The sequence below is a fragment of the Ipomoea nil genome, unplaced genomic scaffold, assembly GCF_001879475.1.
Source record: "Ipomoea nil cultivar Tokyo-kokei standard unplaced genomic scaffold, Asagao_1.1 scaffold1940, whole genome shotgun sequence".
Lineage (NCBI taxonomy): Eukaryota > Viridiplantae > Streptophyta > Magnoliopsida > Solanales > Convolvulaceae > Ipomoea > Ipomoea nil.
The window spans coordinates 204,270-229,596 of NW_017618368.1; the positions used below are offsets into that span (position 1 = coordinate 204,270).

At 35.9% G+C, this 25,327-nt stretch overlaps 3 protein-coding genes and 1 pseudogene across 8 annotated transcripts; 2 read left to right on the forward strand and 2 right to left on the reverse strand.

Moving 5' to 3' along the window:
- The first annotated feature begins 2,278 nt into the window (after positions 1 to 2,278).
- Positions 2,279 to 6,361, forward strand: LOC109146875 (BTB/POZ and MATH domain-containing protein 2-like). The gene is made up of 4 exons (XM_019294541.1): positions 2,279 to 2,944; positions 4,597 to 4,945; positions 5,299 to 5,575; positions 5,892 to 6,361. The coding sequence occupies exons 1-4, from the start codon at positions 2,526 to 2,528 to the stop codon at positions 6,068 to 6,070; spliced, it is 1,224 nt and encodes a 407-aa protein (XP_019150086.1). The 5' UTR covers positions 2,279 to 2,525; the 3' UTR covers positions 6,071 to 6,361.
- Positions 6,362 to 11,992: 5,631 nt separating this feature from the next.
- LOC109146844 lies at positions 11,993 to 14,612 on the forward strand (annotated as a pseudogene).
- LOC109146879 (mitogen-activated protein kinase 15-like) lies at positions 12,613 to 23,610 on the reverse strand. 6 transcript variants are annotated; one of them, XM_019294550.1, is made up of 11 exons: positions 23,391 to 23,610; positions 22,192 to 22,600; positions 21,651 to 21,778; positions 21,500 to 21,559; positions 21,233 to 21,382; positions 20,989 to 21,144; positions 20,704 to 20,915; positions 20,418 to 20,525; positions 20,193 to 20,329; positions 19,255 to 19,577; positions 12,613 to 12,632 (listed from the first exon to the last, which is right to left on the reverse strand). In XM_019294550.1, exons 1-10 carry the CDS (start codon positions 23,412 to 23,414, stop codon positions 19,291 to 19,293), a joined length of 1,671 nt encoding a protein of 556 aa, XP_019150095.1. In that variant the 5' UTR covers positions 23,415 to 23,610; the 3' UTR covers positions 12,613 to 12,632; positions 19,255 to 19,290. The 6 variants fall into 6 exon arrangements, 5 of the variants coding, with proteins under 5 accessions (XP_019150095.1, XP_019150097.1, XP_019150096.1 ...); XR_002048527.1 differs by lacking the exon at positions 12,613 to 12,632 and adding an exon at positions 19,027 to 19,149 and having other exon boundaries at positions 19,229 to 19,577; XM_019294552.1 differs by lacking the exon at positions 12,613 to 12,632 and having other exon boundaries at positions 19,027 to 19,352; positions 19,383 to 19,577.
- LOC109146845 lies at positions 15,482 to 15,922 on the reverse strand. The gene has a single exon (XM_019294519.1). The coding sequence runs from the start codon at positions 15,920 to 15,922 to the stop codon at positions 15,482 to 15,484; it is 441 nt and encodes a 146-aa protein (XP_019150064.1).
- Positions 23,611 to 25,327: the final 1,717 nt, after the last annotated feature.

Consider the following 25,327-nt stretch of genomic DNA (forward strand, 5'->3'; position numbering starts at 1 on the left):
ACTTGACCTTGATGATGAATTTTCCCGAAGGGAAAATTGGTGTACACATAGTGTACCCCGCGGGCGGAACGGCGGGCAGTGGCCTTCCCGCCGCCACACCCGCGGGGAACGTGTGGCTGGTGGGTTGTACCCCGCGGGGAACACTTGTGGTTAATGCAGGGATTTGTTCCCCGTGATTCTTTTCTTCTTTGTATTGATGTTTTGACCTCTCGTTGTTGAATTATTGATCTATTTGTGAGTCTTCTTGATGTTTCGTATGTCTAGAACGGTGTGTTAGGAATCCATGTTAGGATTTGGTGTCTTGAATCGTGCTAAGGGTCCAGCTTTGTGATTCGTTGGGCTAATATGAGTCTTAAACGTTCGTTTGGACCATTTTGGTTTACCCGCTTGTTGAGCATGCTAGTTTGATGTTATTATGCAAGTATGTGTGGTTTGTTCCTCCTTATTGGGGTTGGCAACTTGTGTTGTTAATCATTTGGTGTTGGACTGTATCCTTCGTTGTTGAGTATTGTCTCATTTCTTTGTTGTGACCTCTTGATTGATTCTTATGGTGTGATCTTGTACAAATCGTTGTACTCTTTGTTGATACTTAATTGGGGCCATTGATGGGCCTTAGTCTTCTTGATGATGATGATGACTATGTGTGACTATGAATGAGATTGGTGGTGTGTGACTAGAGCTTTGCTCACATGATCGGTGGTGTGTGGATATGATATTTAATGGTACCCTCGTGTACTGAGAGTTCGGTGGTGAATGATTGGCGGTGTAGGTGGGGGACGACGGTCCCAGGCGAAATAAGGTTGGACACAGACGTACAGGGTGGCACTAGGAGGTAACGGTTGGAACTGTGATAAGGCTGGGGGTAGCCATAACGTTAGAACAGGGCATAAGGTTGGAACTATGAAACGTGAAACATGAATGTGTCATTATGTGATTGTATGATTCCCTTGCTTATGAGCATGTCTTGATGTACTCTACCTTGTGAATGGTAGGTTGCATCCTGAGTTGTGTTGTCTATGATGTTTGTGGTTTTGTTGTTGTTGTGAGATTGATGATCCTCGTTCTTATTGAGAGTGTGATGAGTCTTTGATGTTGACTTCCTTCCTTGGTTTTAGAATGATATATACGGTATTCCTCAATTTCAAATGGCTTTGATTATATCTATCTATACTATGCTATTTAATGCGTATTGATGAGTTACCAACATTATTCGCTGACCGGGTGTTATCCATATGTTTTACAGGTCTTGAGTAGATGATGAGCGCGCTAGTCGTTGTGGTAGCTAGTGTAGTTCCCTCCTTTCTAGTTGCTTCGTTTTGGGTCTGTGAGCCTTTGTTAGACATGGCCTGTGTGCCTTAGACTTGATATTGTTTTGATGGATAGTTGTAGACTTAGCCTGTGCACCCATGGTTTATGGGTGTGGCATAACGCTTCCCGATTTTAATTAGCTTCCGCATTTGATTGTTTGATCATTAGTTGTTTATTGTTTGAATTTAAGTTTTAAATATGTTGATAAAATTGGCGGTGTTACACAAGTTCTTTCCAAACAAATGAATAGATATATTACTGTGAATGGTATTCTATTCCAGGCCTATTTCGCGAACCAAACGTGCCGTAATGCCATGTTTGTTTCGCTAGAAAATGTTTTCCTTTACTTTAAGGAAAACTGGTTTTTCCTTTGTTTGGTTAATGGAAAACATTTTCCATTGAAAAACACTTTCTTCAAGAATGAGGAACACATTTTTCATAGCCCTCTTGGTATTTTGTTTTCCATAGGAAACAAGTAGGACAATTATGCCCTCACCAACTTTTCTTAATTACCATTATTATTATTATTGTTGTTATATATTATATTATTGTGTAGAGTATAATTATGTTTATATTCATTATTCTTTACAATTCCAAACTCAACCAAACAATGTAATCAATATTCTAGTAATTTATCTTCCACCAACTAAATAACGAATAATTTCTTTTCATGAAATTTCAATTCAATTTCCTCTCAAATATTTTCCGCGAATTAAACAGACAGTAAAAAATTTATATTTTTACCGGATGCAGCTACATATTTCAATCAAATCATAAATAATATATAGATATTCATATTTCATAGGGAGTTAAAATTTGTAGTAAATATTTTTTCAAGCTTGGTGCTTTACCGTGTTGCTTCTGCGTACGGCGGCCTAATCAAACAAAAACTTCTTTCCCAAATTTCCACTAATCGAACCCCCTTTATCTTTTCATGTCTTTATATACGGGCTCGATGTGCAAAGATCATACTCACTTTGCTAGATTTCCAAATTCCTCGCCTGAATTTTCCATTTCTTCCTTCTTTGCCTTCTCCTCCGATCATCTAACGCTGTATCCGACCTGTCTTCACCATCCTAATTCCGATTTTTCTAAACCCTAATTCCATCTCAAAACCCTAGGTTTTGAATCCGATTCAAACTCTCTCGTCTTTCCAATCCAATAAATCCTACCCCCCACCCCCAATTCGACCGAACCATCACCTCCAAACCCCATACATGGGCACTCTTCGGGTTCGTTTGGATCCTCAACAACCGGAAGCGTCTTCATCTGCTCAATCCACCACCACTACATCCACCTGCAGGACGGAGACAATAAATGGGTCGCACGATTTCAAGATTAAAGGCTATTCGCTGTCGAAAGGCATGGGAATTGGGAAATACGTCGCCTCCGAGACGTTCACCGTCGGCGGGTATGATTGGGCGATTTATTTTTACCCCGATGGTAAGAGTGCGGAGGATAATGCTACTTATGTGTCGCTTTTCATTGCTTTGGCAAGTGATGCGACTGATGTCCGGGCGCTGTTTGAGTTGACTCTGTTGGATCAGAGTGGCAACGGGATGCATAAGGTTCATTCTCATTTCGGGAGGGTCCTGGAGACTGGGCCATATACCCTCAAGTATCGTGGTAGCATGTGGTAAGTTATCACATACTCTTCATTTTTATTTATTTATTTTTTTTTAATTTTTTTGCCTCTTCTAACTTCAGGTTTGTGCCTTGCGTAATTGTATAGAATTGAACGTACACCATAGAACTCACATACAGCTTGGTACATCCTCATCCTAGCTTGAGTTCCTCATGTTGTTTGACCTTCTCTTGTTATATGTTTAGCTAGCTTGAGTTCAGCTGTTGTACACCTAAGAAAGTCCTTGCTAGATTTTTTCTTTCTGTATTTTTGTTTATGCTTTTGTAAAAGAAGTTCTTCTCAGAATGCGTTTCTAAGGGAATTTAAAATTCTTGTAACCACTTGAAACAAGCATATGGTATATATTTGAGATATGGTGTTTACATAATAGTATAATTTTACATGGAGAAATCAACAGTGTATTTATTGTCCAATTTATGAGATTGTGTGATTATGCTCTTTCCTATGTCAATCTATGATCACCATCAATGATTTGTAAGCATTGCGCAGTTTGTCATATAAGAAGGGATGAATGAATAGGTTGGATATCTGATGCAGAACAAGGAGACAATAAAGATAAAAACAGGAGGGAAAAATTATTTTAGTCCCCCAATTATACGCCATTAGTCATTTTTTCCCCTTGGCACATGTGTGCAAATGTCAGCCCTAACTTTGTAAAATTGTTTCAAATTCGGTCCTAGGTGAATGGAACCCTCACATAAATCTAATCTTGATACTGATATGGGGGTAAATTTGCCAGAAACTGGCATTTGAGCAAGAGATCTGTACACAAATTCAAGGGCTGAGAATTTGGAATTAGCAGCACCACTGCTTGCACTACTACTAGTACCCAACTTATTCTTTGTTTAGTAGCAGCTGAAACATCTTTCTCAGGGTGCAACTGTGCCATGAAATTTGTTTGTTTTTCAGATAAAATCTGATTGGAGTTTTTTGATTGTTTTCTAAGAGGATATGTTTCCAAGATTTGTTTTCAGTGATTTCTTGATTCTTGATTGTACAGCAAGATTTTATCTTTCTTGGTTTGCCCATGAATTCCTTCTATATTAGGTTTCAATTTTGGAATGAGGTCTGTGGCAATGTGTCCTCCAATAATAGCAGATGTGAGAGAGGGAAGTAAGGAAGTTGAGATAAGAAAATTGGAAGAATGAAATGAAGTTGCTTAACTATGCAAAACTCTTGGCACTGTTTGAGGGTCCATCCACCAGGGGACTGAATTTGCAACAATTTTATAATTTAGGGTGTGATATTTGTGCACATTTAACAGTGAGGGACCAAAACTAGTGACATACTGACATAATTTCCAAAATGTCTTTTTCCCTAACAGGAGGATGAAGAAGGGAAGAGAGGTAGAATGCTAGAATGTGGAGAAAGAGTTCCGATATCTTTAATATTTCTAAATTGTCCCATTGCTGGAGAATATCCTGCCACAAAACCTTAATATAAATCAGATAATATGACGTTGCAAAAACAAAACAATGCAATTAATTGCAAATTACTGAAAAAAAGATGCTCCACTGCTTATACATGAACAATCTCAAATGAACATTAATGCACTATATTTTCTATGTGCACTGTCAAAGTAGTTTATTTCTGCTTCTACACAATAAATAACATTTTTGTTTGAAATGACATTTCCCTTGCAGGGGTTATAAGCGCTTTTACAGAAGAACACAGTTAGAAACATCAGAATTCCTCAAAGATGACTGTCTCTTGATCCAATGTACTGTTGGTGTTGTCAGAACATATATAGAAGCACCAAAGATTTACTCCATACCAGTGCCGGCATCTAACATTGGTTTGCAGTTTGGGAAGGTCTTAGAAAGTGGAGAGGGAAGTGATATAAATTTTGAAGTAGAGGGTGAAGTATTCCCTGCTCACAAGTTGGTGCTTGCTGCACGTTCCCCTGTTTTTAGGGCACAGCTTTTTGGTCCATTGAAGGAACAGAACACTCAGTATATTAAAATTGAAGAAATGCAGGCTCCTGTTTTCAAGGTTTGGAATTCCTCTCTGCCTATTTGCCTTTTTGTCTCGAGTTAGGATTTAGGATGACAGAGAAACTTCTGTTTTTGCATGGCACCTTTTCCCCTCATTTTCTCATGTGTATATGTACATTAGTATGTGTTAGTGTAGTTCCAATTAGTTGCATGCTTTGGTACTTGGTTGAGGTTTCATTGATAAGATCTTGATGATCCATTATTTTTAAGGAGATATTTGACTCTGTTTTTGCAGTGCTCCCATGCATGTTTAATATGTTCATGTATTATTATGCATAAACCCTTCAATAATTCTTTATTTCCAAATGGGCTGAGCTTTGGAATTTAATTCCTTTACTGGGTCTTTTGCAGGCATTGCTTCACTTCATATATTGGGATATGCTACCTGATTTACAAGATCTTGTGGGTCTTGATACAACATGGGCAGTCACACTGATGGCTCAACATTTGCTTGCTGCGGCAGACAGATATGGACTTGAGAGGTTGAGAGTGCTGTGTGAATCTAAACTTATTGCGGATGTTGCCATCAATACAGTAGCTACAACACTGGCTTTGGCTGATCAGCATCAATGTGTCCAACTGAAATCTGTTTGCCTGAAATTCATTGCTTCACCTGAAAATTTGAAAGGTAGAACTGTTATATTCCTTGCCTTCTTCATGAAAAGCCTTGGCGTGTTTCAGGAATAAAAATAAAATAAAATTAATGACTTCTCTTAGCTATCAATTGGTATAATTTAAAGCCCACACACCAAACCTAGCTTGCATGCCTTCATTTCATTGCTGACATTTACTTCAAATGCAATAAACATGACTAACAACTGTGATGAACAGTTCCTCAGGGGCTAACAATATGATTTGCTGTTTTTATGGAATTCTTGTATTCATATCTGTGTCCCTTATGCACAAATATTTGCTTATGACTGAGAATATTGGGTTTTTCTCAGCTGTGATGGAAACAGATGGATTTAATCACCTAAAAGAAAGCTGTCCTTCTGTTTTAACTGAACTGCTTGATTATGTGGCTAAGATGGGTTTACACCCAGCAACTTGCTATGATCATGGTGGAATTGCACTAGATGGTAGTGATGCAAATGGAAGAAGAGTGAAGCAGAGGTTATACTGATGGGTGAATTGATAACTCCTGACCTGATCGGACGGAGATAGTGTTTACTATTCTTGTATGCTAGTATTTTTTGACAGTTACCGATTGGTATAGAAATACATTGTAATAGCTCATTTATTTCTGAGCAGGTATATATCCTGAATGAACACTTTTTTCCATTGAGTCTTTCTTCTTTTCCGATCTGAGATTTCAATTTGTGTGCCGTGTATTTTATGAACTGATGAGAAGCTTCATGGCTGCTCTTGCAGGCTGATAAAGGATGTGTTTTATGTAAATCTTATTTTTCATGTATGATATGTTTTTTTTTTTTTTTTTTTTTTTTTTTTTTTTTCATTACTTAAATTATCCTAAAGAACATTACAAAGAAAAGGAGGATGGTGGGAAAATCACTCCTGGCAAACCTGATTTAGAAATGGACTCTCGAGTTAGAGAATGTCCGATTCGTAGATCACTTGTCAAAGGATATAGGCACATTAGAAAACCAATTAAGCATATCTTTGATATTTAACAAGAGCAAATTCAAAAGAGGAGACTACCAAATTAGAATTTAAGCTCTGCACCATAAATAAGGATTCGGTTTCAACAAATTTTTAGTCATGAAAGAGCTTCGCGAATATCTACGGCTCATTTGAAAAGCCCTTGATCATCTTTTAGGATCCACCCAAAACTAGGGGTGACCGCCGGTTCCGATTCCGTAAATGGACAAATCGGAACCGGAACCTTATAGTAATGTTCGATCCGGTCCGGTTCAGAACCGACGCTTTCGGTTGGAACCGTCGGTTCTAACCGGATTTATTATTATTTTTAAAAAAAAAAAAACTATAATTTTAAATTTTTTTCCGGTTTGGAACCGGAACCGGCGGTTCCGGTTCCTTTTCATCTTGAACCTTAACCGGAACCATATTGGTTCCGGTTAGTAACTGGAACCGGAACCGTACGGACGGTTCGATTCCGATTCCGATTCAACAGTGCACGGTTCGGTTCGAACAGTTCGATTCGAATAGAACCGTGGTCATGCCTACCTAAAACCCATCTTGCCTCCATTAACATCAAGAGCAGCATCACATTAAGTTTGATCCATCCAAATTGGAGTTTTTGCTACTTGACAGTAAATCCTCCACGACCATATGCAGTTGTGTTCTCCCTTTTAGTGAGTTTCCTCCACTCTTCCAGGTAAGCAGGTTCTCTCAATGATCTGCAAAGTAGAAGTAGAAATTCTCCAGATTTTATCATTCCTGCTATGCCAAATATTCCAACATAACATAATTAAAAGAGAGAGATCGTCCTTGTGAAGGGCAATTATATAATCATGAATCCAGTCATCAAAGGATGAATATCCTTCAGGATTAAGCACTCTATTCATTCTGGACCAGCACTCCTTTGCCTTTTTGCAGGTGACTAAAATATGATATGATGTTAAACAATACAATACATCAAGACTCCACTCTTCAGTTCAATTGGATTTTGGGCAGCTTTTGAATGTCAAGCTAAACTTATTCTCAACGCCACTTTTTGAAGTGTGGGCTTCATCTGTTTAGTTGTATCTGAATATAGCTACTAAGAGAGAAGTTTTTGCTTCATCTGTTTAGTTGTATCTGAATATATCTACTAAGAGCAACACCATTAAGGGTTTTTATGACATGGAGGAGAGGGTATAATGTGGAGAAGAGAGGATAAAGATGCAAATAAATTTGTATTAATTTGGTTCTTTGTGAGTCTCACGAATTTGTTTGTTTATTTTTGTTTTTAACAAAAAAAAATAGTACAAATTTTTGAAAAAACCCAACAAATGGCCGGAAATTTTGGCAATGGTGGAATTTGTTTGTTTGGTTAAACTCATTTGTTGGGTTTCACTGATTTTCTCTCCCCTCTTGGCTCTTCCTCGATGTGGTTCTGACAAAAATCAATGAAAAAACTCAACAAATGAGTTTGCTCTAAGTGTACTAGAGTAGAAAGATGAACATCCACCATTGTGAAAATTTACGACCATGATTAGACCTAGAAGAAGTGAACTCATGTTCAAGTTTTGTTTATCTTATTGAGGTTTTCCTATATTATACCTACTCTATTTCTTCATATACATATATAATTAAATGAGAACACGTTCATTCAGAGAAAATGTGAACTGATATATCCATTTTGGATGATCTGACAAACAAGATTGAAAAAACGCGATGACAAGTTTGGATACCCTAATAACTAAGAACATACTCAAGATAGATATACTAATAACTAAGAGCATACTCAAGATGTATGAAGAGTGCACTTAAGTTTGTTTACATGTGAGGTGCAACAAACTTTAGTGTTCAATTGCTACATTTTGTGTGCACAATCAGTTATCAACCAATGTACTACCAAGTTTTATCTAGTGAATATCCAAAACTTGTAATATTTATAAAAATATCACTGTGTTTTTTCTAAATTTTAACTTTGTCTATCACGTTGATGGTTTTATCATGACCGGATCCACCATAAACTGGTTAAAGAGAATATAGAACGGGCGGGGTAGGAAGTAATATTATTACTCAGGGCGTGAGGCCCGAAAGAATATGTACAAAACCCAAAATACCGGCCTAAAACGACAGCCCAAAGAATAAATAAATAATTGAAAGACTAATAAATAAATAGAATAAAATAACATAAATGTGTTACCACCAAGACTCGAGCTCAAGCATATCAACAGGAAGGAGAAGACCCAAACCACCTGACTAGAGAGGAAATTATTAAGAAAATAATAATGTGGCTCAAATCCCTGAAGAAGGAGTCTTCCACAACTAGAGCATGTCGATCATCTCCTCTTCGCACGACTTGGGCATGTCCTCAATTGTAGGCCCCATTTCTCTCATTTAGAGAATATATAAATAGCTTAGAATTTCCTTGTAATCATTGCATCATTCATCAATTGTAATTCATCCTTATCCATTCACATCTTTCTCTTACGTGAATATATATATATATATATATATATATATATATATATATATATATATTATCCCATTGTTTTCTTATTTATATGTCATTTATATAATTTTTCTTATTTTTATTATTTAATTTCTATAATTCTCAATTTTCGTGTCTTTGCTTTCGCATTATTCCGTTATATCTCTAATAGAAATCATTAAGAGATGTCTTACACAAACCAGACCCCCTCCTTTTATACTACAGGCCGTCCAACCTGGTCCACCCACGTGTATGCCATCCAAAAGTCGGCACTCCCCATCAGACACACGTCCCACATAGCCATGCCCGTTAACCACCTCAACTGCCCAACCAGCCACCAACACGCCACATGCCTAAGGAACACACCCACCACCCCGGGCGACCGGGCACGGCGCCTAGGGGCGTGACTCATACAATTCACATTATTTATACTGACTCATACATATAGTGATGCACATACAGTTTGAAAATTCATCAGACACTGTCCCTTAAACTATGATGATCAATTTTGGAGGTTTACCTGGTATTGGAAGCGACATAAACCCCAAATTTGCATCCATGGCTTCCTTCAGTTTTTGAGCTATGCCAGAGAATCACTGTTTTTTTTTTTTTTTTTTTTTTTTATGTCGTATGTGGTTGATTCCCGCTGGTGGGTTTCCTTTCTAATTTGATAGTTTTAATCTACTATAATTACTCTTCATTAATTTAGGATACTTATCATATTAATATTTTTACTCTAATTAGGATACAATGTAATTGTCATAACTGTCCTTTTAATCATTAATTAGTGTGCTGGTGTAATTTTTTTTTTCAATCAATCTAAGTCATTAATCTACTCTAATCTTATGACCTATATTTGTCCACAGGTTATATTTTAAGAGGGTTTGCATGTGAATGCAACCCAATATATATATATATATATATATATATATATATATATATATGTGTGTGTGTGTGTGTGTGTGTGTGTGTGTGTGTGTGTGTGTGTGTGTGTGTGTGTGTGTGTGTGTGTGTGTGTGTGTGTGTGTGGAGTTCTCAGAAATAGCCTAAAGTTGTTATTTCATATTTTACCCTCAATTAAATTTATTTCTTATTTCACCACCATCACCATCGCTGTTGCCGCCACCGCCACTGCCAACGCCAGCGCCAGCGCCAGCACCAATACCACCAGCACCAGCACCACCATAAAATTAATTCAATTTTGCCTAAGCAATAGTTAAAATAAAATGAATGAAGATGATATAAGTTGAGTGTAAAACAATGATGTATACTAATTCACTATAACTCAACCCAATTTTACAATAAAGATCCAACAACAAATAACAAAGAAAAACACAATCAATATTAAATTTATTTTTTGTCACCTAAATACAAAACTAATCACATTCGCACATCATTTCATCTATAGAGCAATCCACTACTCAAGAAATTCCAGGCACAAATTAGAACCACCAGGCACCATCAAACTTCCTATTTCCTATTTTACCCATAATCCTCAGCTCATGGTGATGCCCATCCTCAATTTGGTGATCGGAGGTTAGCAGAAGCTTCTAGCAATCGGACCCAGCCCTCGTCACTCGAAGCTCTTCCGGCGAACAGGGGAGATCGAGAATGTAACACCCTCTTTTTTCTTAACTTTAAAACATAGATTTAACAATCTAAAAAGGCGAAAACAGCGGAAAAGAATGGACTAAAAGGATAAATATAAATCCAAATTCAACATCCAAAAGAGACTGTCACCGCCACAATTACTCACCCTCGAGTAACTGCACATGCTAAACAACTACAAAACTAACCAAAGTCAAAAGCTCTAAACATCAACATAAGGGACATGCAATTCCAGGTGTCCAAGCACCAACAAAACCAAAAGTAGTCAAGCTACATAAAAAAGAGAGGGATAACTAGAGCTAACAATAATTAATCCCTAGAGCTACACACTACAACTAACAAGCGAGCTCTCGTCATGCATCAAGACCACTTAAAAACAGGGCCGTCCCTGGGCAAGTCTACCTAGGGCAGGCGCACATAGCCCCCAAAATTTTGCCTTTTAGGCTTCAACCGACTAAAATTTAAAGAAAGCCCAAAGTTGATGAACCTTTCTTTAAAAAAACCAAAGCCCACATACACACCTAACAAATATGAAATACCTATAACCTATATTAGCCTAATCTAAATTCTAAAATACAGAAACAGAAAGTCGGAAAGAAATACCGCGGAAGAGACGAGACTCACAATAGACTAAACTACAACAAATTGCTTACTGCCTAGCAGCTTAGGTATTTGAACTTTTATTCTTTTAATTTGAGGATGCTATTTGTGAATTCTAGGTATTTGAATTAATTCAAATATTGAATTTTTTTAATTTGAATGTTTGTGTATTTGAACTAGATTAGGTAATTCAAATTTGGGAAAGACGACAATTCTACTCGTGTGATACTGATTCTCCAATTCTCAAACTCTCAAGTTCTTCAATTCTCTTGATAGGTAATTAAAATTACGTATTATTTTACAATTCTTGTTTATTGTTTTATTTACATGACTTAATAATTCTGATTTCAGAATAATATATTCAAGAATTTGTTTCTTTGATTAATTATTTATTCATAGAGTTTCTAAATAAATTTTTATTTTTTCCTTAGGATTTTATGTCTTCTAGAAAATATTCATCTGGGTTTGAGAAACGTAAAAAGAAAAGAAGAATTGAACAACTAACTCAATCTCAAAAGGGGGCTCTTGAAAAATTTATTACAAAAAAAAAAAACTCAAATAGATGAGCAAAAAGATGATGTCAAGGAAAAATTGTTAGATGCTAATCTTCATATAGAAGATCAAGATGATTGTGAGATTGGAAAGAATTTAAATGATAATGTGCACAACGATGACAGGTATCATTGTGACAATGAAAATAATAAGAATGTTGATAGTTGTTTAGATGATGTTGGTCACAGTGATAAACCAAATGATTCACTTTTATTTGACATATATGATCCAAGAAATTGGGATGCCCTTGATTCTAAATTAGTAGATATTCTTGTGAAAGATGGTCCAAAAAGAGATTTATCAATAAATAAAGGTCCTAAAGATAAATTCTATAGAAGATTTTCATCAGCATATTACACAAGATATTTGCCAAATGGAGAGAAGTGTGATCGAGATTGGCTTATATATTCAAAAGAACTTGACAAGGTGTTTTGTTTTTGTTGCAAGATTTTTTTAAAAAGTATAGGAAAAGGTGTTTTGGTCAATGAAGGTTTTAGGGACTGGACACATCTTGGTGTTATACTTAAAGAGCATGAAACGAGTGTAGATCATATAACTAATATGACAGCTTGGATGGAGTTGCGTCTTAGATTACAAAAAAAAATGAGACAATTGATAAAGTGGTTCAAGAACAACTTTTGAAAGAAAAAGAATATTGGAGGAAAGTATTATTTAGGATTATTGCAGCTGTGAAGTATCTTGCTAAAAATAACTTGGCATTTCGTGGAACAAGTGGGAAGTTGTATGAGAATAACAATCGGAATTTTTTGGGTCTAATTGAAATGCTGGCTGAGTTTGATCCTATCATTCAAGAGCATGTTGTACGTACTAGAAATCGTGATATTCATCATCATTATCTTGGTCCTAAGATTCGAAATGAATTGATACTTATGCTTGCTACTGCAGTTAAAACAAAGGTCATCAAAAAAATCAAAGAAGCAAAATATTTTTCAGTGATATTAGATTGTAATCCTGATGTGAGTCACCAAGAACAAATGTCTTTGATTTTAAGATGTGTGGATATTTCAACATATCCAATTAAAATAGATGAGTTCTTCTTGGAATTCTTGGTTGTGAATGACACTACTGACCAAGTTCTTTTTGAAGTATTACAAAATGTGTTGATATCACTTGATCTTGATATAGATAATGTAAGGGGACAAGGTTATGACAATGGGTCAAATATGAGAGAGAGACATCAAGGTGTACAAAAAAGACTATTGGATATAAATCGTAGAGCATTTTATACTCCTTGTGGTAGTGATAGTCTTAACTTGACTTTGTGTGACGTTGCAAATAGTTGTGGCAAAGCAAGGGATTTCTTTGGAGTAGTGCAACGAATTTACACAATATTTGCTAATTCAACAAAACGGTGGCATATCTTGAAAAGTAATGTAACAAATCTAACTCTTAAGCCATTGTCATCTACTCGATGGGAAAGTCGTGTGGAAAGTGTTAAAGCAATTAGATATCCAGTCAGTGATATTCGAGAAGCCTTACTTCAAGTGGAAGATACAGACGGTGATTCTAAAATTCAAAGTGAGGCAAGATCTTTAGCTACAAATGAGCTTAGTAACTTTGAATTATTGTTAGCCACAGTCATTTGGTTTGAAATCTTAACTGCGGTTAATTTAGTTAGCAAGCAATTACAAACAAAAGATATGCTTCTTGATGTTGCTATTAATCAAATTAAAGGGTTAGTTTCTTTCTTTAAGAATTATAGAGAAAATGGTTTTTCTACTGCCATGGATACTGCAAAGGAAATTGCCACTGAATTAGAAATTGAGCCAGTGTTTCCTCAAAAGCGAAAAATTCGTAGAAAAAAGACAATTTGATGAGAGTGCTGATGATACTTCACTATCTCCAGAAGAATCTTTTAGGGTTCATTATTTTTTATACATTGTAGATCAAGCTATTATTTCATTGACCCAGAGGTTTGAGCAATATGAAGTATATGAAGGAACATTTGGTTTTTTGTTTAGTTCTCACAAGTTACAATCGATGGCTGATATGGATTTGAAATCTTGTTGCATTTGTTTAGAAGCAGCTCTTAAGAGAGATGAACAATGTGGTGATATTGACAGAAATGAATTCTATATTGAGCTAAAATTGCTTAGAGAGATTTTATCGAAAGAAAATATAGGAGCAGTGAGTATATTGAATTCATTGAAACAGTTGGGTTGTTTTCCAAATGCTTCTATTGCATATCGAATATTATTGACTATCCCAATTACTGTTGCCTCTGCAGAAAGGAGTTTTTCAAAGTTGAAATTGTTGAAATCATACTTACGATCAAGTATGTTGCAAGAGAGACTGAATGGATTAGCTTTAATCTCTATTGAAAATGACATTTTGGAAGAGAGAAAATTTCAATTTTGATCCACTGACTATTGGAGTTGTGTTAATTGCAATACTTGACTATAAAAAATGTTAATTTAGTATATTGACTATGCAATTTCTATCAATTTTGGTCACGCTGGCCAAATTACCGACGAATTGTTACCGGAAAAACTTAAGTCAACAGATGTACTAAAATTAGAAGGGGCAAAATAGTCTTTTCAGATCCACTACCACCTAAGACCTTAGCCAAACTCTTCTCCGATCCTCATCTGATGTGAATCGGCGGTGGCGCCGCTGTCAGATTGGGCTCGTCTTCCATTAGTGCAAGGATTTCTAATTAAGTATATCAAGAAACATTTGTACATCTGACTTAGGTATGTAAAACTTTCTGATTCACAATTTTAGCTACCTGCAAGGCTGTCAATTGAATCTCGGCGCAAAGGAAGCTGAGATTGATTTTGAGATGTTCCACTATGATGTCTGTGTGGTCTATAGCGCTTAATCCAAGGGCTTGCCAAGAAGTGACCAGCTTTCCTCTTTTTGATTCAACCGAGGTTCATCTCTCTTGACATCAATTCTCGTCCAATATTTTAAACTCCTGCGATTCACATCAAATGAGGATCGGAGAAGAATTTGGCTGAGGTCTCAGGCGGTAGCGGATGGAAAAAGACTATTTTGCCCCTTCCAATTTAGTACATCTGCTGACTTAAGATTTTCCGGTGACAATTCACCGGTAATTTAGCCGACGTGACCAAAATTGATGGAAATTGCATAGTCAAGTTACTAAATTAACATTTTTGATAGTCAAGTGTTGCAATTAACACAACTACAATAGTCAGTGGACCAAAATTGAAATTTTCTCTTTTAGAAGAAGTTGATATCAAAAGCTTGGTGGATGATTTTGCGTCTAAATGTGCACGACGCATGTCACTTTTTAAATGAAATTTTAGATGTATTTTTTAATACAATATTTATATTTTAAATTTTTGAAGACAACTTTTTGAACAATTATTATTTATATATAAAAATTAATTGAAAAAGGGGCCCAAATTAAAATATTGCACAGGACCCCAATTTTTATTGGAACGGTCCTGCCTAAAAACGGTTATAAAAGCACATAGGAAAATAAACCCGTTAGCATAAAATGCTAAGTATAAACCACTCAACCCTGTAATATAACTATAGATATAGGTTTTGGAAAAACAGTTGACATTCAAATACAACGAGTACCCACATAGATACTAGGATAAACCAACAATAAACCCAAGTAAGGATACTATAAATATAAACATGTATAATCAACAACATATGCACTATCAACGCATTTTTTTTTTTTTTTTTTTTTTTGAAAACCCAAACTTTTCCATAAAATCAACGAGAAATTCTGTTACACAGGGAACCACTCAGAAAACGTGGAATACAGTCAAAGAACTCAAGTCTATCCTCCCCTATGTAACTAAGAGCTTTTTTAGCCAATAAATGAGCCATCCCATTGTCCCGACGCTGCACGAAGCGGAAAGTGACCATAGGCAATTCATGAAGCAGCTCACGGACCTCTTGAATGATAGCACCAAAAGGTGAGATATTTGCGTCCGCCGCTACCGCTCGTGTCACCACCTGTGCATCCGTCTCCAAAACCACTCTCCCCCATCCCCTTCCCTTTATCCAACTCAAAGCTTCCTTAGCTCTCACCGCTTCAGCCTCATGTACCATATACAGACCACACTTGGCAAACATAACCACCCCCATCACCCTTCCATCCCAATCAAAAACACACCACCCAAATCCCATGCGGTTATGCTCATGGTCCATTGCTACATCAATTCATACCTTTACATCTCCAGGGGTCATACAATCATCATGGATAGTGTGATGGTCCGACACAGTTGAGAGCATCCCACGCATGTCAATCCCATTGTTCTGCCGCCAGCTATTCACGTACATAATGGCGTGATGTACCAAGTTCGCCGGTTCCGAGACCATTCCCTGCTATAGTTTTTTATTTCGTGCCTCCCAGATTGCCCATGCTACCATCACAACATGCTCCAGCAGCTCCTTTGATGGAAGGCGCCACATCTCATCCAGCCACTCATCAATAGAGCCCACATACCGTAGCAACCACTGATCATTCAAAACGAGCCAGCATTTATGAGCAAATTCACAATTAGCGAACACATGAACAATACTCTCATTTGCTCTACCACACAGCCCACAAACGGGATCACAGGGAACACGTTTAACCAATAAAGCATCCCTGGTGGGCAACCGCAAAGTACACAAATTCCAGAAAAAATATTTGACTTTTGGTGGGATTTTTAAGTGCCATAGCCCCCTCCATACCACCTCCACCTCATACCCCAATTCGCCAGTAGCTAATCTATAGCCACTCCTAACCGAATAGAGCCCATTCATCTCGTTATACCAATACTAGTAAGAAAATTTCATCCCTGCTTTCCCAACATGACTAAATTCATCTCACGAACTCTCCGGAATCCCATCCCCCCAAACTTTTTTGGCACACACAAATCACTCTACTTCACCTTATTCCCCCTCTTTCCCTCCTCTCACAACCCCACCAGAATGAATTCATAATCTTTTCTATCTCATCACACTATCAAAGCATTTCTAAGATAACAATATGCTAGAGGTATAAGTACCAAGTAAGAATCATACTATCATACGAATACGTACAAACAATGTAGCATGCTTCACTTCTCAAATACTCAACATCATATACTATGCAATAATGTATGTAAAGTCATATGATAGATGCAATAGTATAGGTATATAGATACTCATACTCTCGATAAAAGATATAATACTTTTCTGCGGAGGACCTCTTTCACATCTCGTGAATCTCTTTTCTCGTCTTTCTCAATCTTTCTCTTTTCTTTTCTTTCTTTCAAAACTGCGTCTATGAGGCAGGTACTCCGCCGCAGCGAAGCCCTAGCGACGGTGCTTCCCACACAACCGCCACATCTGCGCACCTAAGGAACTTCGAACTCATGGGAGGTAGGAACTTCACGAATCGTGAACGGACCTATCCGGGCTAGCAAACATGGGTCGTCCTAATACTCATCTCGCCCACAGAACCACTTCTCTAGGTTCTTAATCTTTCTTTCTCTGTGGAATCATGTATCGTACTTTCAGTGTGCACACCACCTAACCGGGATTTCAAACCCAACGGGTAGTATCCAACCTAGCAGCCCAGGATTTTTCTACTAAGCTACTTCATTTGTTGGTGCTTGACCGATCTTTTCTCTTTTCATCCGAAAGGACATAGTCCAAACGGGAGCCTCCAAAACAACAGTTTTCCTCACTTCATATACATAGCATACATATATCTCATACAACTTCCCTTTTCATGTTGGCAATTAAAATGATATGCAAGCTTTCAAAATAATGTAGGTATATATAGGTTTCCAAAATACATATACGGGTTTTGAAAAATATCGTAAGGCAATAATATAGGCCATCTAAAGTGTGCAAAAGCTTTTAATATGAAAACATAGGTTTTATGTACCAAAGTTTACGAAATAGAAGTTAATGCAAATGAAACCATATGATCATGCCAATCTCAATACTCATGAACTAGATAATGCAACTAGGGCATTTAATCAACTCATCTCAACTCAAGTCCAAAACATGTACTCAACTTTCATGCTCAACGGTACTCAATAAACACTTAGGAAAATCATGAATCATACTTCGTTTGAAAATTTGAATTTTATTCACAAATCACATAGGCACATTTCATACCAACATGTCGTGTTGAAAAAAACTCCATACAAATTTCCTAAATCGGTAAAATTGTTCAATTAGGTCCAATTTGACTTGTTTATCAGGTTAAATCAATACAGTGTTGACATGTGTCCTTTTTATTTTATTTTTTAAAACAAATGTTTCTTATTTATTAAAAATTAAAAATATTATTTATTATAAATAAATAAATTAATTTAATTAATAATAATAATAATAATAAAAAACAGCCATCGGCTGTCTGGTAGGACGACCACGACCGACAAAAGAGGAAGGCCATGGCCGTCCTGCCGGACAACCGATGACTGTTCTGATTTTTTTATTTTATAAATTATTATTATTATTATTTTAATTAATTAATAATAAATAATATTTTTAATTTTTAATAAATAAAATATATTTGTTTTAAAAATTAAAATAAAAAGGACACGTGTCAACACCGTATCAATTTAAGGACTTACCCATTTAGGGAATTTGAATTAAACTTTTTTTACTTAGGGGATCAATTGCACTATCCACTTGATTTAGGGGGCCAATTTAACACTTTTTCCTTTTTTATTTAGTTCTAAACGTTTTTTTTTTTTTTTATCTAATTAAGTCCTCAACTTTGATAGTTTTACCTAGTTGAATCCTATGTTAAAATAACTTGTAATTTCACCTCTATTAATACCCAATTTGATCATCGACTTTAGTAGTTATCCAAGTTAGTCTTCGACTATTGTGATTTTACTCAATTTAGTCTTGATTTTTCTCAATTTAATCTTTGATTCAAACAGCCCAAGGACTCAATTGGGTAAAAACATCAAAGTTGATGATTTTATTAAGCACAAAAAGACATTTAAGACTAAATTAAAAAAAAAAAAAAAAAAAAAAACAATTATAGTTAAGGATTAAATTGGGTATTAACTCGGAAGATACAGCTCCCCGAGGCCAATATTAAGCCTGTAGGCTTACAGCAACAATGATTCAGGTGTCTTAACTAGAACCAAACTATTAGTTATAGCTTACAACTGTTTTGGCAAAAAAGGGTGGAAATAATAATTTAACTTCAACCCTTACTCGAGTTTCCTGCGCGCTTCTTCTGTGTGTCTGTTCTTTACGCCTTCAATTCCCCTTTGATCTTGGGTGAAGAACAGTGATGGTGATGGATGAGAATGTAAAACCCATTCTAGCTTGATATAAAGAAGCTAAAGAGAATTGGTTCAACTGCCAAACTTCCATGCATATTGTGGGGTTTTGTTTATGGTGGCAGTGTTAATACACACCTAATATAATGCTCTCTGCAAGCCAGCCTGCAACTTGTCAGGTATATATATAATGGAGTAATTAATAAACAAGTGGAAAGTGATTTGAGTAAACCATCTTAATTTTCCCGTCTTCTTCTTCTTCATCAGCTCTAAGATTCAGACAATTAAGTTTGTTTAATACCATTGGCTTCCAGATCCACCAGGAGCTGCAGCAGCTACTTTTCTTGGTTTAGGCTGCACACCGTTGGATATCTCATGGCCGCCATCTTCTTCTCCCCCATCATTTTTACTTTTACAATTGGGGTGTCTCCTAGGATATGAAGCAGCATTAGAAATAGCATATTGTGGTGGAATATTTCTACCCATTCTTCGCTGCTCAGTGGCATCTGCTGCTGCGGTATAGCTGTTATAACGCCCCGTGGTTGTTGAACTAACAACCCTTCCACGCCTGCCCGAACCACCTGCATACAATATTGCCTTTTCATTGAGCTGTACATATATATATTCAAATGCATCCACCTGTTCCCGTGAGATCCTTTGAAAATGCACAAAAGCTACTGCACGAATGCACACAGGGTAGGTAGCTTGTGTGCATCTCATTTGATTATTACATAAGGAATATTTAAAGTCCCACATCAACTAGAGTACTAGAACTTGTATTGAAGTATTTAGATTAAAGAACACAAAAAGTAGCTTGTTCAGTTCAAATTAATTCCAAATTAATTAATCCTGGAATACAAATTTCACAATTCCATGACATATATTGTAAGGACAAAAGTTTCTTCCTCAGATTACTTTTCCAATTTGTTTTCTTTTCTTCATATGACAGCTAGCATAGCATTTTGTAACAGTTAACAAACAGGTGGATTATTCATCATAATATGCAGCTAACAAATTTGAGGTAAAGCATTCTTAGGTTCCAATTATTATTTATTTTAGAGCCTGGCTTTGAGGGTGGCCTGGGTTGAACAAGTTATATTTGGAAACTAATTAAGAACACAAGGGGGCTAGCCAAGCAACAACAATATTAAAGATTAAAAAAACAAAACTTGAAAGTAAAGCAGATAATAATAGACCATGAACAGCTTGTAGAGGAATTGTTGTGATGGGTATCCCCGAATTGCCACCTTCTTTGATAGAACATTTAGAGAAATCATTTGTGACGTCTGCTGGATTTTGCCCGCCACAATTTTTGGAATACAAGACAGATGGCCTGCATCCAAATCTTTATTTAGGGGCATGAACATTATATTGACCAAAACGGTGAAGCTGAGAATTCTAAACAAAAGCACTCGATCTACCTTGGCAGTGATGAGGCTTGTTGTCTCTCAGGTGGGGCAACAACTCCTCCACCTTTTCCATAGTGCTCCTCAAGATATGCAAATTGTTTCTTAAATTTGTCAACCGCACTGTAGTTAATCAGGAGTGGGAAGAAAAAATTTATTAGAAGCATCATATGATTAAGATGTGTGATGTTGAGGATACATAACATATCAATTTGCTATATATTTTTTTGGGTACGTAAAGAAAAACGGGAAAAATGCATTTGAAAAGGTAAACATCTCAAATAAGTTTTTATAAGAATACCTAGGATACATGAAACCTGTTGGCTCTGCCCCCTCTATGTACTCCTTCAACATCTTTGGATGGTATTCTAGAATCTCTCGGTAGATTATATCTCTTACATCCTCTTTTGTTATCCTTCGCTGTTCAAATTCAAATTCCATTTTTGTAACTGGATGTGCAGAAGGCTCTCTCTCAACTTTGGCCAAGTTTCTGAAATATGGATCTGCAAGAGCCTAGAAGCACGCGACACATTAAAATTTGGATTGCTAAAAACTGAACAAGAGAACACACCTACACCTACATTACCTCTTCTGCAGTAGGTCTATCTTTTGGATCGAAAGCAAGCATCCTTTCCAGCAAGCATAGTGCAAGGGGGTCAGCATTTGGAAACTTATAGGAGAAAGGTATGGGCTTCTTTTTACGCATGCTGCTCAAATACCTTCGAGCTTTTTCATTTCTAATCTGCAGAGCAGTGGACCAAAACCAAAACCAACTTTTAATCAACCAAAAACTCTATATAAATGAAGAACAAAATATAACAGCCATATACCCTGGCAATGGCTTCAGGAGATGGTGTTCCCAATAAATCAGTCATCAGATCCAATTGGTGAACAACATTTTTCCCAGGAAAGAGAGGTTTTCCAGTTAAGAGTTCTGCAAATATGCACCCAATGCTCCATATATCAATAGCTGGTGTATACTGAGGACAAATAACAGTAGACAGATTTTAGTATGCTACAATTTCCCAGACAAGGCATTTAACACATAACAAATACTACTGACTAAAACCAGGATAGGGGGCTAACGATATTTCCACCTTAGAGAAAAAGGATCCACACAATTCAGGAGCCCTGTACCATCTTGTTGCAACATAATCCTACAGAAGATTAGCAGCGGTTAAGAATGAGGTGGCAAAGATCTGCAATACATATATTATATATTCCACACTAATGCATGAAGAAACATACTGTCCAAAATATAGCTGTGGGGGCATCATTGAAGGCCACTCTTGCAAGACCAAAGTCACAGATCTTGAGTTTGCAGTCAGCATTTGCTAATATATTTTTTGGTTTTAGGTCTCGGTGAAAGACATTGGCTGGGAAAATTATAATGTTCATCAGAAATTCAGATAATAAGACAATGGTTTCAGTTTACACAATTAAGGATAGTGTAAATGGTAACATCACAGCTGCTTGTTTGTCCTGTAGCTTATTGGAGTTTATGCCATAAGTTGGGCCAAGCAGGTTTTTAGAAAGTTCGTTTCAGAGTATATAAGAGGCAATTTGCCTCGGCTTATTTGAAAAGCTCTTTTGTAGAAGATGGGGATGTTTAATGAACTTTTTATTTTTATTTAATTCGCCCCTCACTTCCTAAAAAGTTCTTACTTAAAAAGATCTTTTTGCCTCTTATCTATTTGGGTCAAACATGTTAATAGTATAGTACAAAGTATATATATTGAATGCTCAATGAAATGAAGAAAAGCCATAGTAGGACTAGCAATCATATAACCTGTGTGTATGTATTTTAATCCTCGGAGAAGCTGATAAAGAAAGAATTGATAGTGTTCTGGAGTCAAGTCATCATTTGCTTTAATGACCTGATGAAGATCAGACTCCATGAGTTCAAAAACTACATATATGTCCTTGAATTCCCTTCGAGAAGGAGGCAGTAAGATGTGCTTGATTTCCACTATATCTGGATGGCGAAGAAGTCTAAGAAGCTTAATCTCCCGAAGGATACGTGTTGCATCCGAGACATGCTCGAAGATATCATTTATCTTTTTAATTGCAACTTTCTCACCAAGATATGTATCATATGCGGAGCATACAACTCCATAGCTACCTTTTCCAATTACTTCTTCTATTCTGTATCTGCTACCCTCACCATATTCTGTGAAGAAATCTACATCTGCAGATGCCTGAATTATCAAAAAAACATAAATCAAATGCAACGTTATGTTACAGATATTCAAGTCATCAATATGTATTAAAGAAAATGAGGGAGTGATATCTCTTCTCCCCCTAACCCCCAAATGCTTATATTCAAAGCTTGGAAGAGAGGCAAAGAGACACCAGAAATGCTACCTGGAATAGCTATTATCATTATTTGCCCCTCAAAACCACACATCAATCTTTGTTTTACAAATTCATCATATGTTTGGAAACAGATCCTACCAGCTTTGCCATTTGCAACCTAAATGCACACAACACTACCTTCCTTCGACCTTCCACATATGCATCACAAAGTAAACTAAGTAAACTAAACTTTGAGATGGATCTACAGCCAAGCCACTTAGACAGTGATAAAGTTGATTCTTTCTCCCTACTATACCTAATGGCTGAAAGCAATCTTTGGATGACAGAGAGAAACCCACAATCTTTTGAGTATGAGTAAACCCAGCTTTCTAACCTTAGCCGATAAAGGACCAGAGAAGGAAAACCTAAGTTATCCATAGTTGATCTGCTCAAACTAAGGGAGCAAGGATTCGAACTCATGATCTTGATCTCTTACCATCTTCAGATGGCAAAAGAAAGTAATTGTGACTCAAGTTGAGTTAGCTGGCCATATCGGCCCATTCCATTTTGACAGCTCTAAATTGTATGCAAACTCCAAAATACCGTTTACCATCTCCACTTTTTTTTTTATAAAAAAAAAATAAATAAATAAAATACATGTAAATATGTATACGTATATAAAATTGTTCTTACCTTTCTCCGCTGATCAGGCTGCATATCTTGTACATAAAAGCATGAAAATACCGAATCTTAGCTATCTAAAGCAGAGATTAGATCGCAGAAAGGGTATAAAGAGTTTGACTTCAACAAAAAGACAAACACTTTGAAGAATCAAAACCCCAGATAAAAAATAAACCGAATAACCGCAGCAACAATGAATTCAGTCAGAACCGATCTTCTGGCAAAAAGTGAAACCCAAAAATGAGGCGATGCCGGGAAACTGTAAAAGAAGTCAGGATAAAATTGAAAAGCTATGTTCTGGGTCTGCAACTATTTTTATAGTGATGATACACATTTGGATGGCAGCGAGATTCTTGGAAAAAGTGAATATGAATATGATATATACGCAGAAGTAACAGCTGGAAAACAGACAGGGCTTTTCCTTAAATGATCCAGCACCAAAGAAAATGGGCGGCGATGATCTCTATTCTCTAGTGTCTTTGCAACAGCCAACAATGCAAAAGAAAAGAACTACTCCGTAGGCAAATTAAAGGCAAAGGGTATCCTAATCTATCACCCCCTCAGTCCCTGTCAATGGTTAACCAACATAGAAAGAGAGTAAATGCTGCCAGTACAACTAGATCTTGGGAATAGAGGGAGGGAATATCTCTGCAAAATATGTTGCATATATTTACGACAAATCCTTATCTATAATACTCATCAGATTTTTAATAAGTATTATCTTTTATCATAAATATATATAATTCTTCAACTTTACCCAAAATATAATTCTTCAACCTTTAATACTACATTTAAATTTAAAGATTCATTTAAAAAAATTGACTTTCAAAAGATAATTTAAAAATGACTTTTTTTCAAAAATATTTAATCTTTCAGTTAATTTCATAAATAAACCCTTGACTATTGTTATTTATTAATTTTATATTCTTCAATTTTAATGGTGCTATAAATGATCTTTCGACTATTGATTTTTACCAATTTTAGTCATCGATTTTCAATTTAATCATAAGTGGTTTCTTGAAAATTGATTTTTCTTAAAAAAAAATAAATTTGGTCCTCTATCTAATTAAATATCATATTAATAAACATTAAATTTAAGGGTAATAATGTAAAAATTTTAGTTGTTCATAATGATAAACTCAATGTATTAAATTGAGGAAATTTCAAATTACATGGATATTTAATTAAAAGACCAAATTTGAAACAAAATCAATAGTTAAGGGACTATTTATCATCATAATAAAAGTCAAGGACGAAAATTGGTAAAGATCAATAGTCAATAGACCATTTATGGCCTAATTAAAAATCGAAGCATAAAAAATTGATAAATGACAATAGTCAAGGAATTGTTCCTGGAATTAACTTATCTATTGCACACACTCATGGATGAATATGCACAGTACTCAGTATTATTCCACAACATTGGGAAAGCTTAGTAAAATGTACACACCTGTTTGCGTTTTGGCACATGTTTAGGGTATGTCATATGCATACTAAAAAACGTACATAATTAGGGGTAAGCACACACAATAGTAAGCACAGACCGTTGCTCACGATATATTATTCATGCGTTTTATTTATGTATTTATTTTGTTTTTATTCCTACTATTTATAGAATCCTTCTAAATAAGGATAATATTGACATATTGTATTTCAATTATAATCCAATTCAAAGAAGAAACTAAAATTACTATACCACCCCTATGTATTAAATATATCATAATATAAATGAGTATTTAAATTCAATCCTTACCATTAATTAAAACTAGTAATTATCCCGTGCGATGCACGGATAATATTTATAGACTATTAAGTAAAATTAATTGAATATTAACATTTATTCAATGTTATAATAAATTGTTTATTAACATTCACGACATGACTAATTGCAAAAATGTTTATTTGTTTATTCTTCTTTTTGAAAATAATTATTATGTTTAGTTATTAAG

Bases quoted from the DNA above. Each gene is read 5' to 3' on its own strand.
- LOC109146875 (XM_019294541.1), top strand. From the start codon at position 2,526: ATGGGCACTCTTCGGGTTCGTTTGGATCCTCAACAACCGGAAGCGTCT. The intron at 4,946-5,298 runs GTTTGGAATTCC...GGTCTTTTGCAG, and splicing joins TGCAGGCTCCTGTTTTCAAG to GCATTGCTTCACTTCATATA. The intron at 5,576-5,891 runs GTAGAACTGTTA...GGTTTTTCTCAG, and splicing joins TTCACCTGAAAATTTGAAAG to CTGTGATGGAAACAGATGGA.
- LOC109146845 (XM_019294519.1), bottom strand. From the start codon at position 15,922: ATGGACCATGAGCATAACCGCATGGGATTTGGGTGGTGTGTTTTTGAT.
- LOC109146879 (XM_019294550.1), bottom strand. From the start codon at position 23,414: ATGCAGCCTGATCAGCGGAGAAAG. The intron at 21,383-21,499 runs GTGGAAATATCG...ATTTGTCCTCAG, and splicing joins GTGGATCCTTTTTCTCTAAG to TATACACCAGCTATTGATAT. The intron at 20,526-20,703 runs GTATTCTTATAA...GATTAACTACAG, and splicing joins ACAGGTTTCATGTATCCTAG to TGCGGTTGACAAATTTAAGA.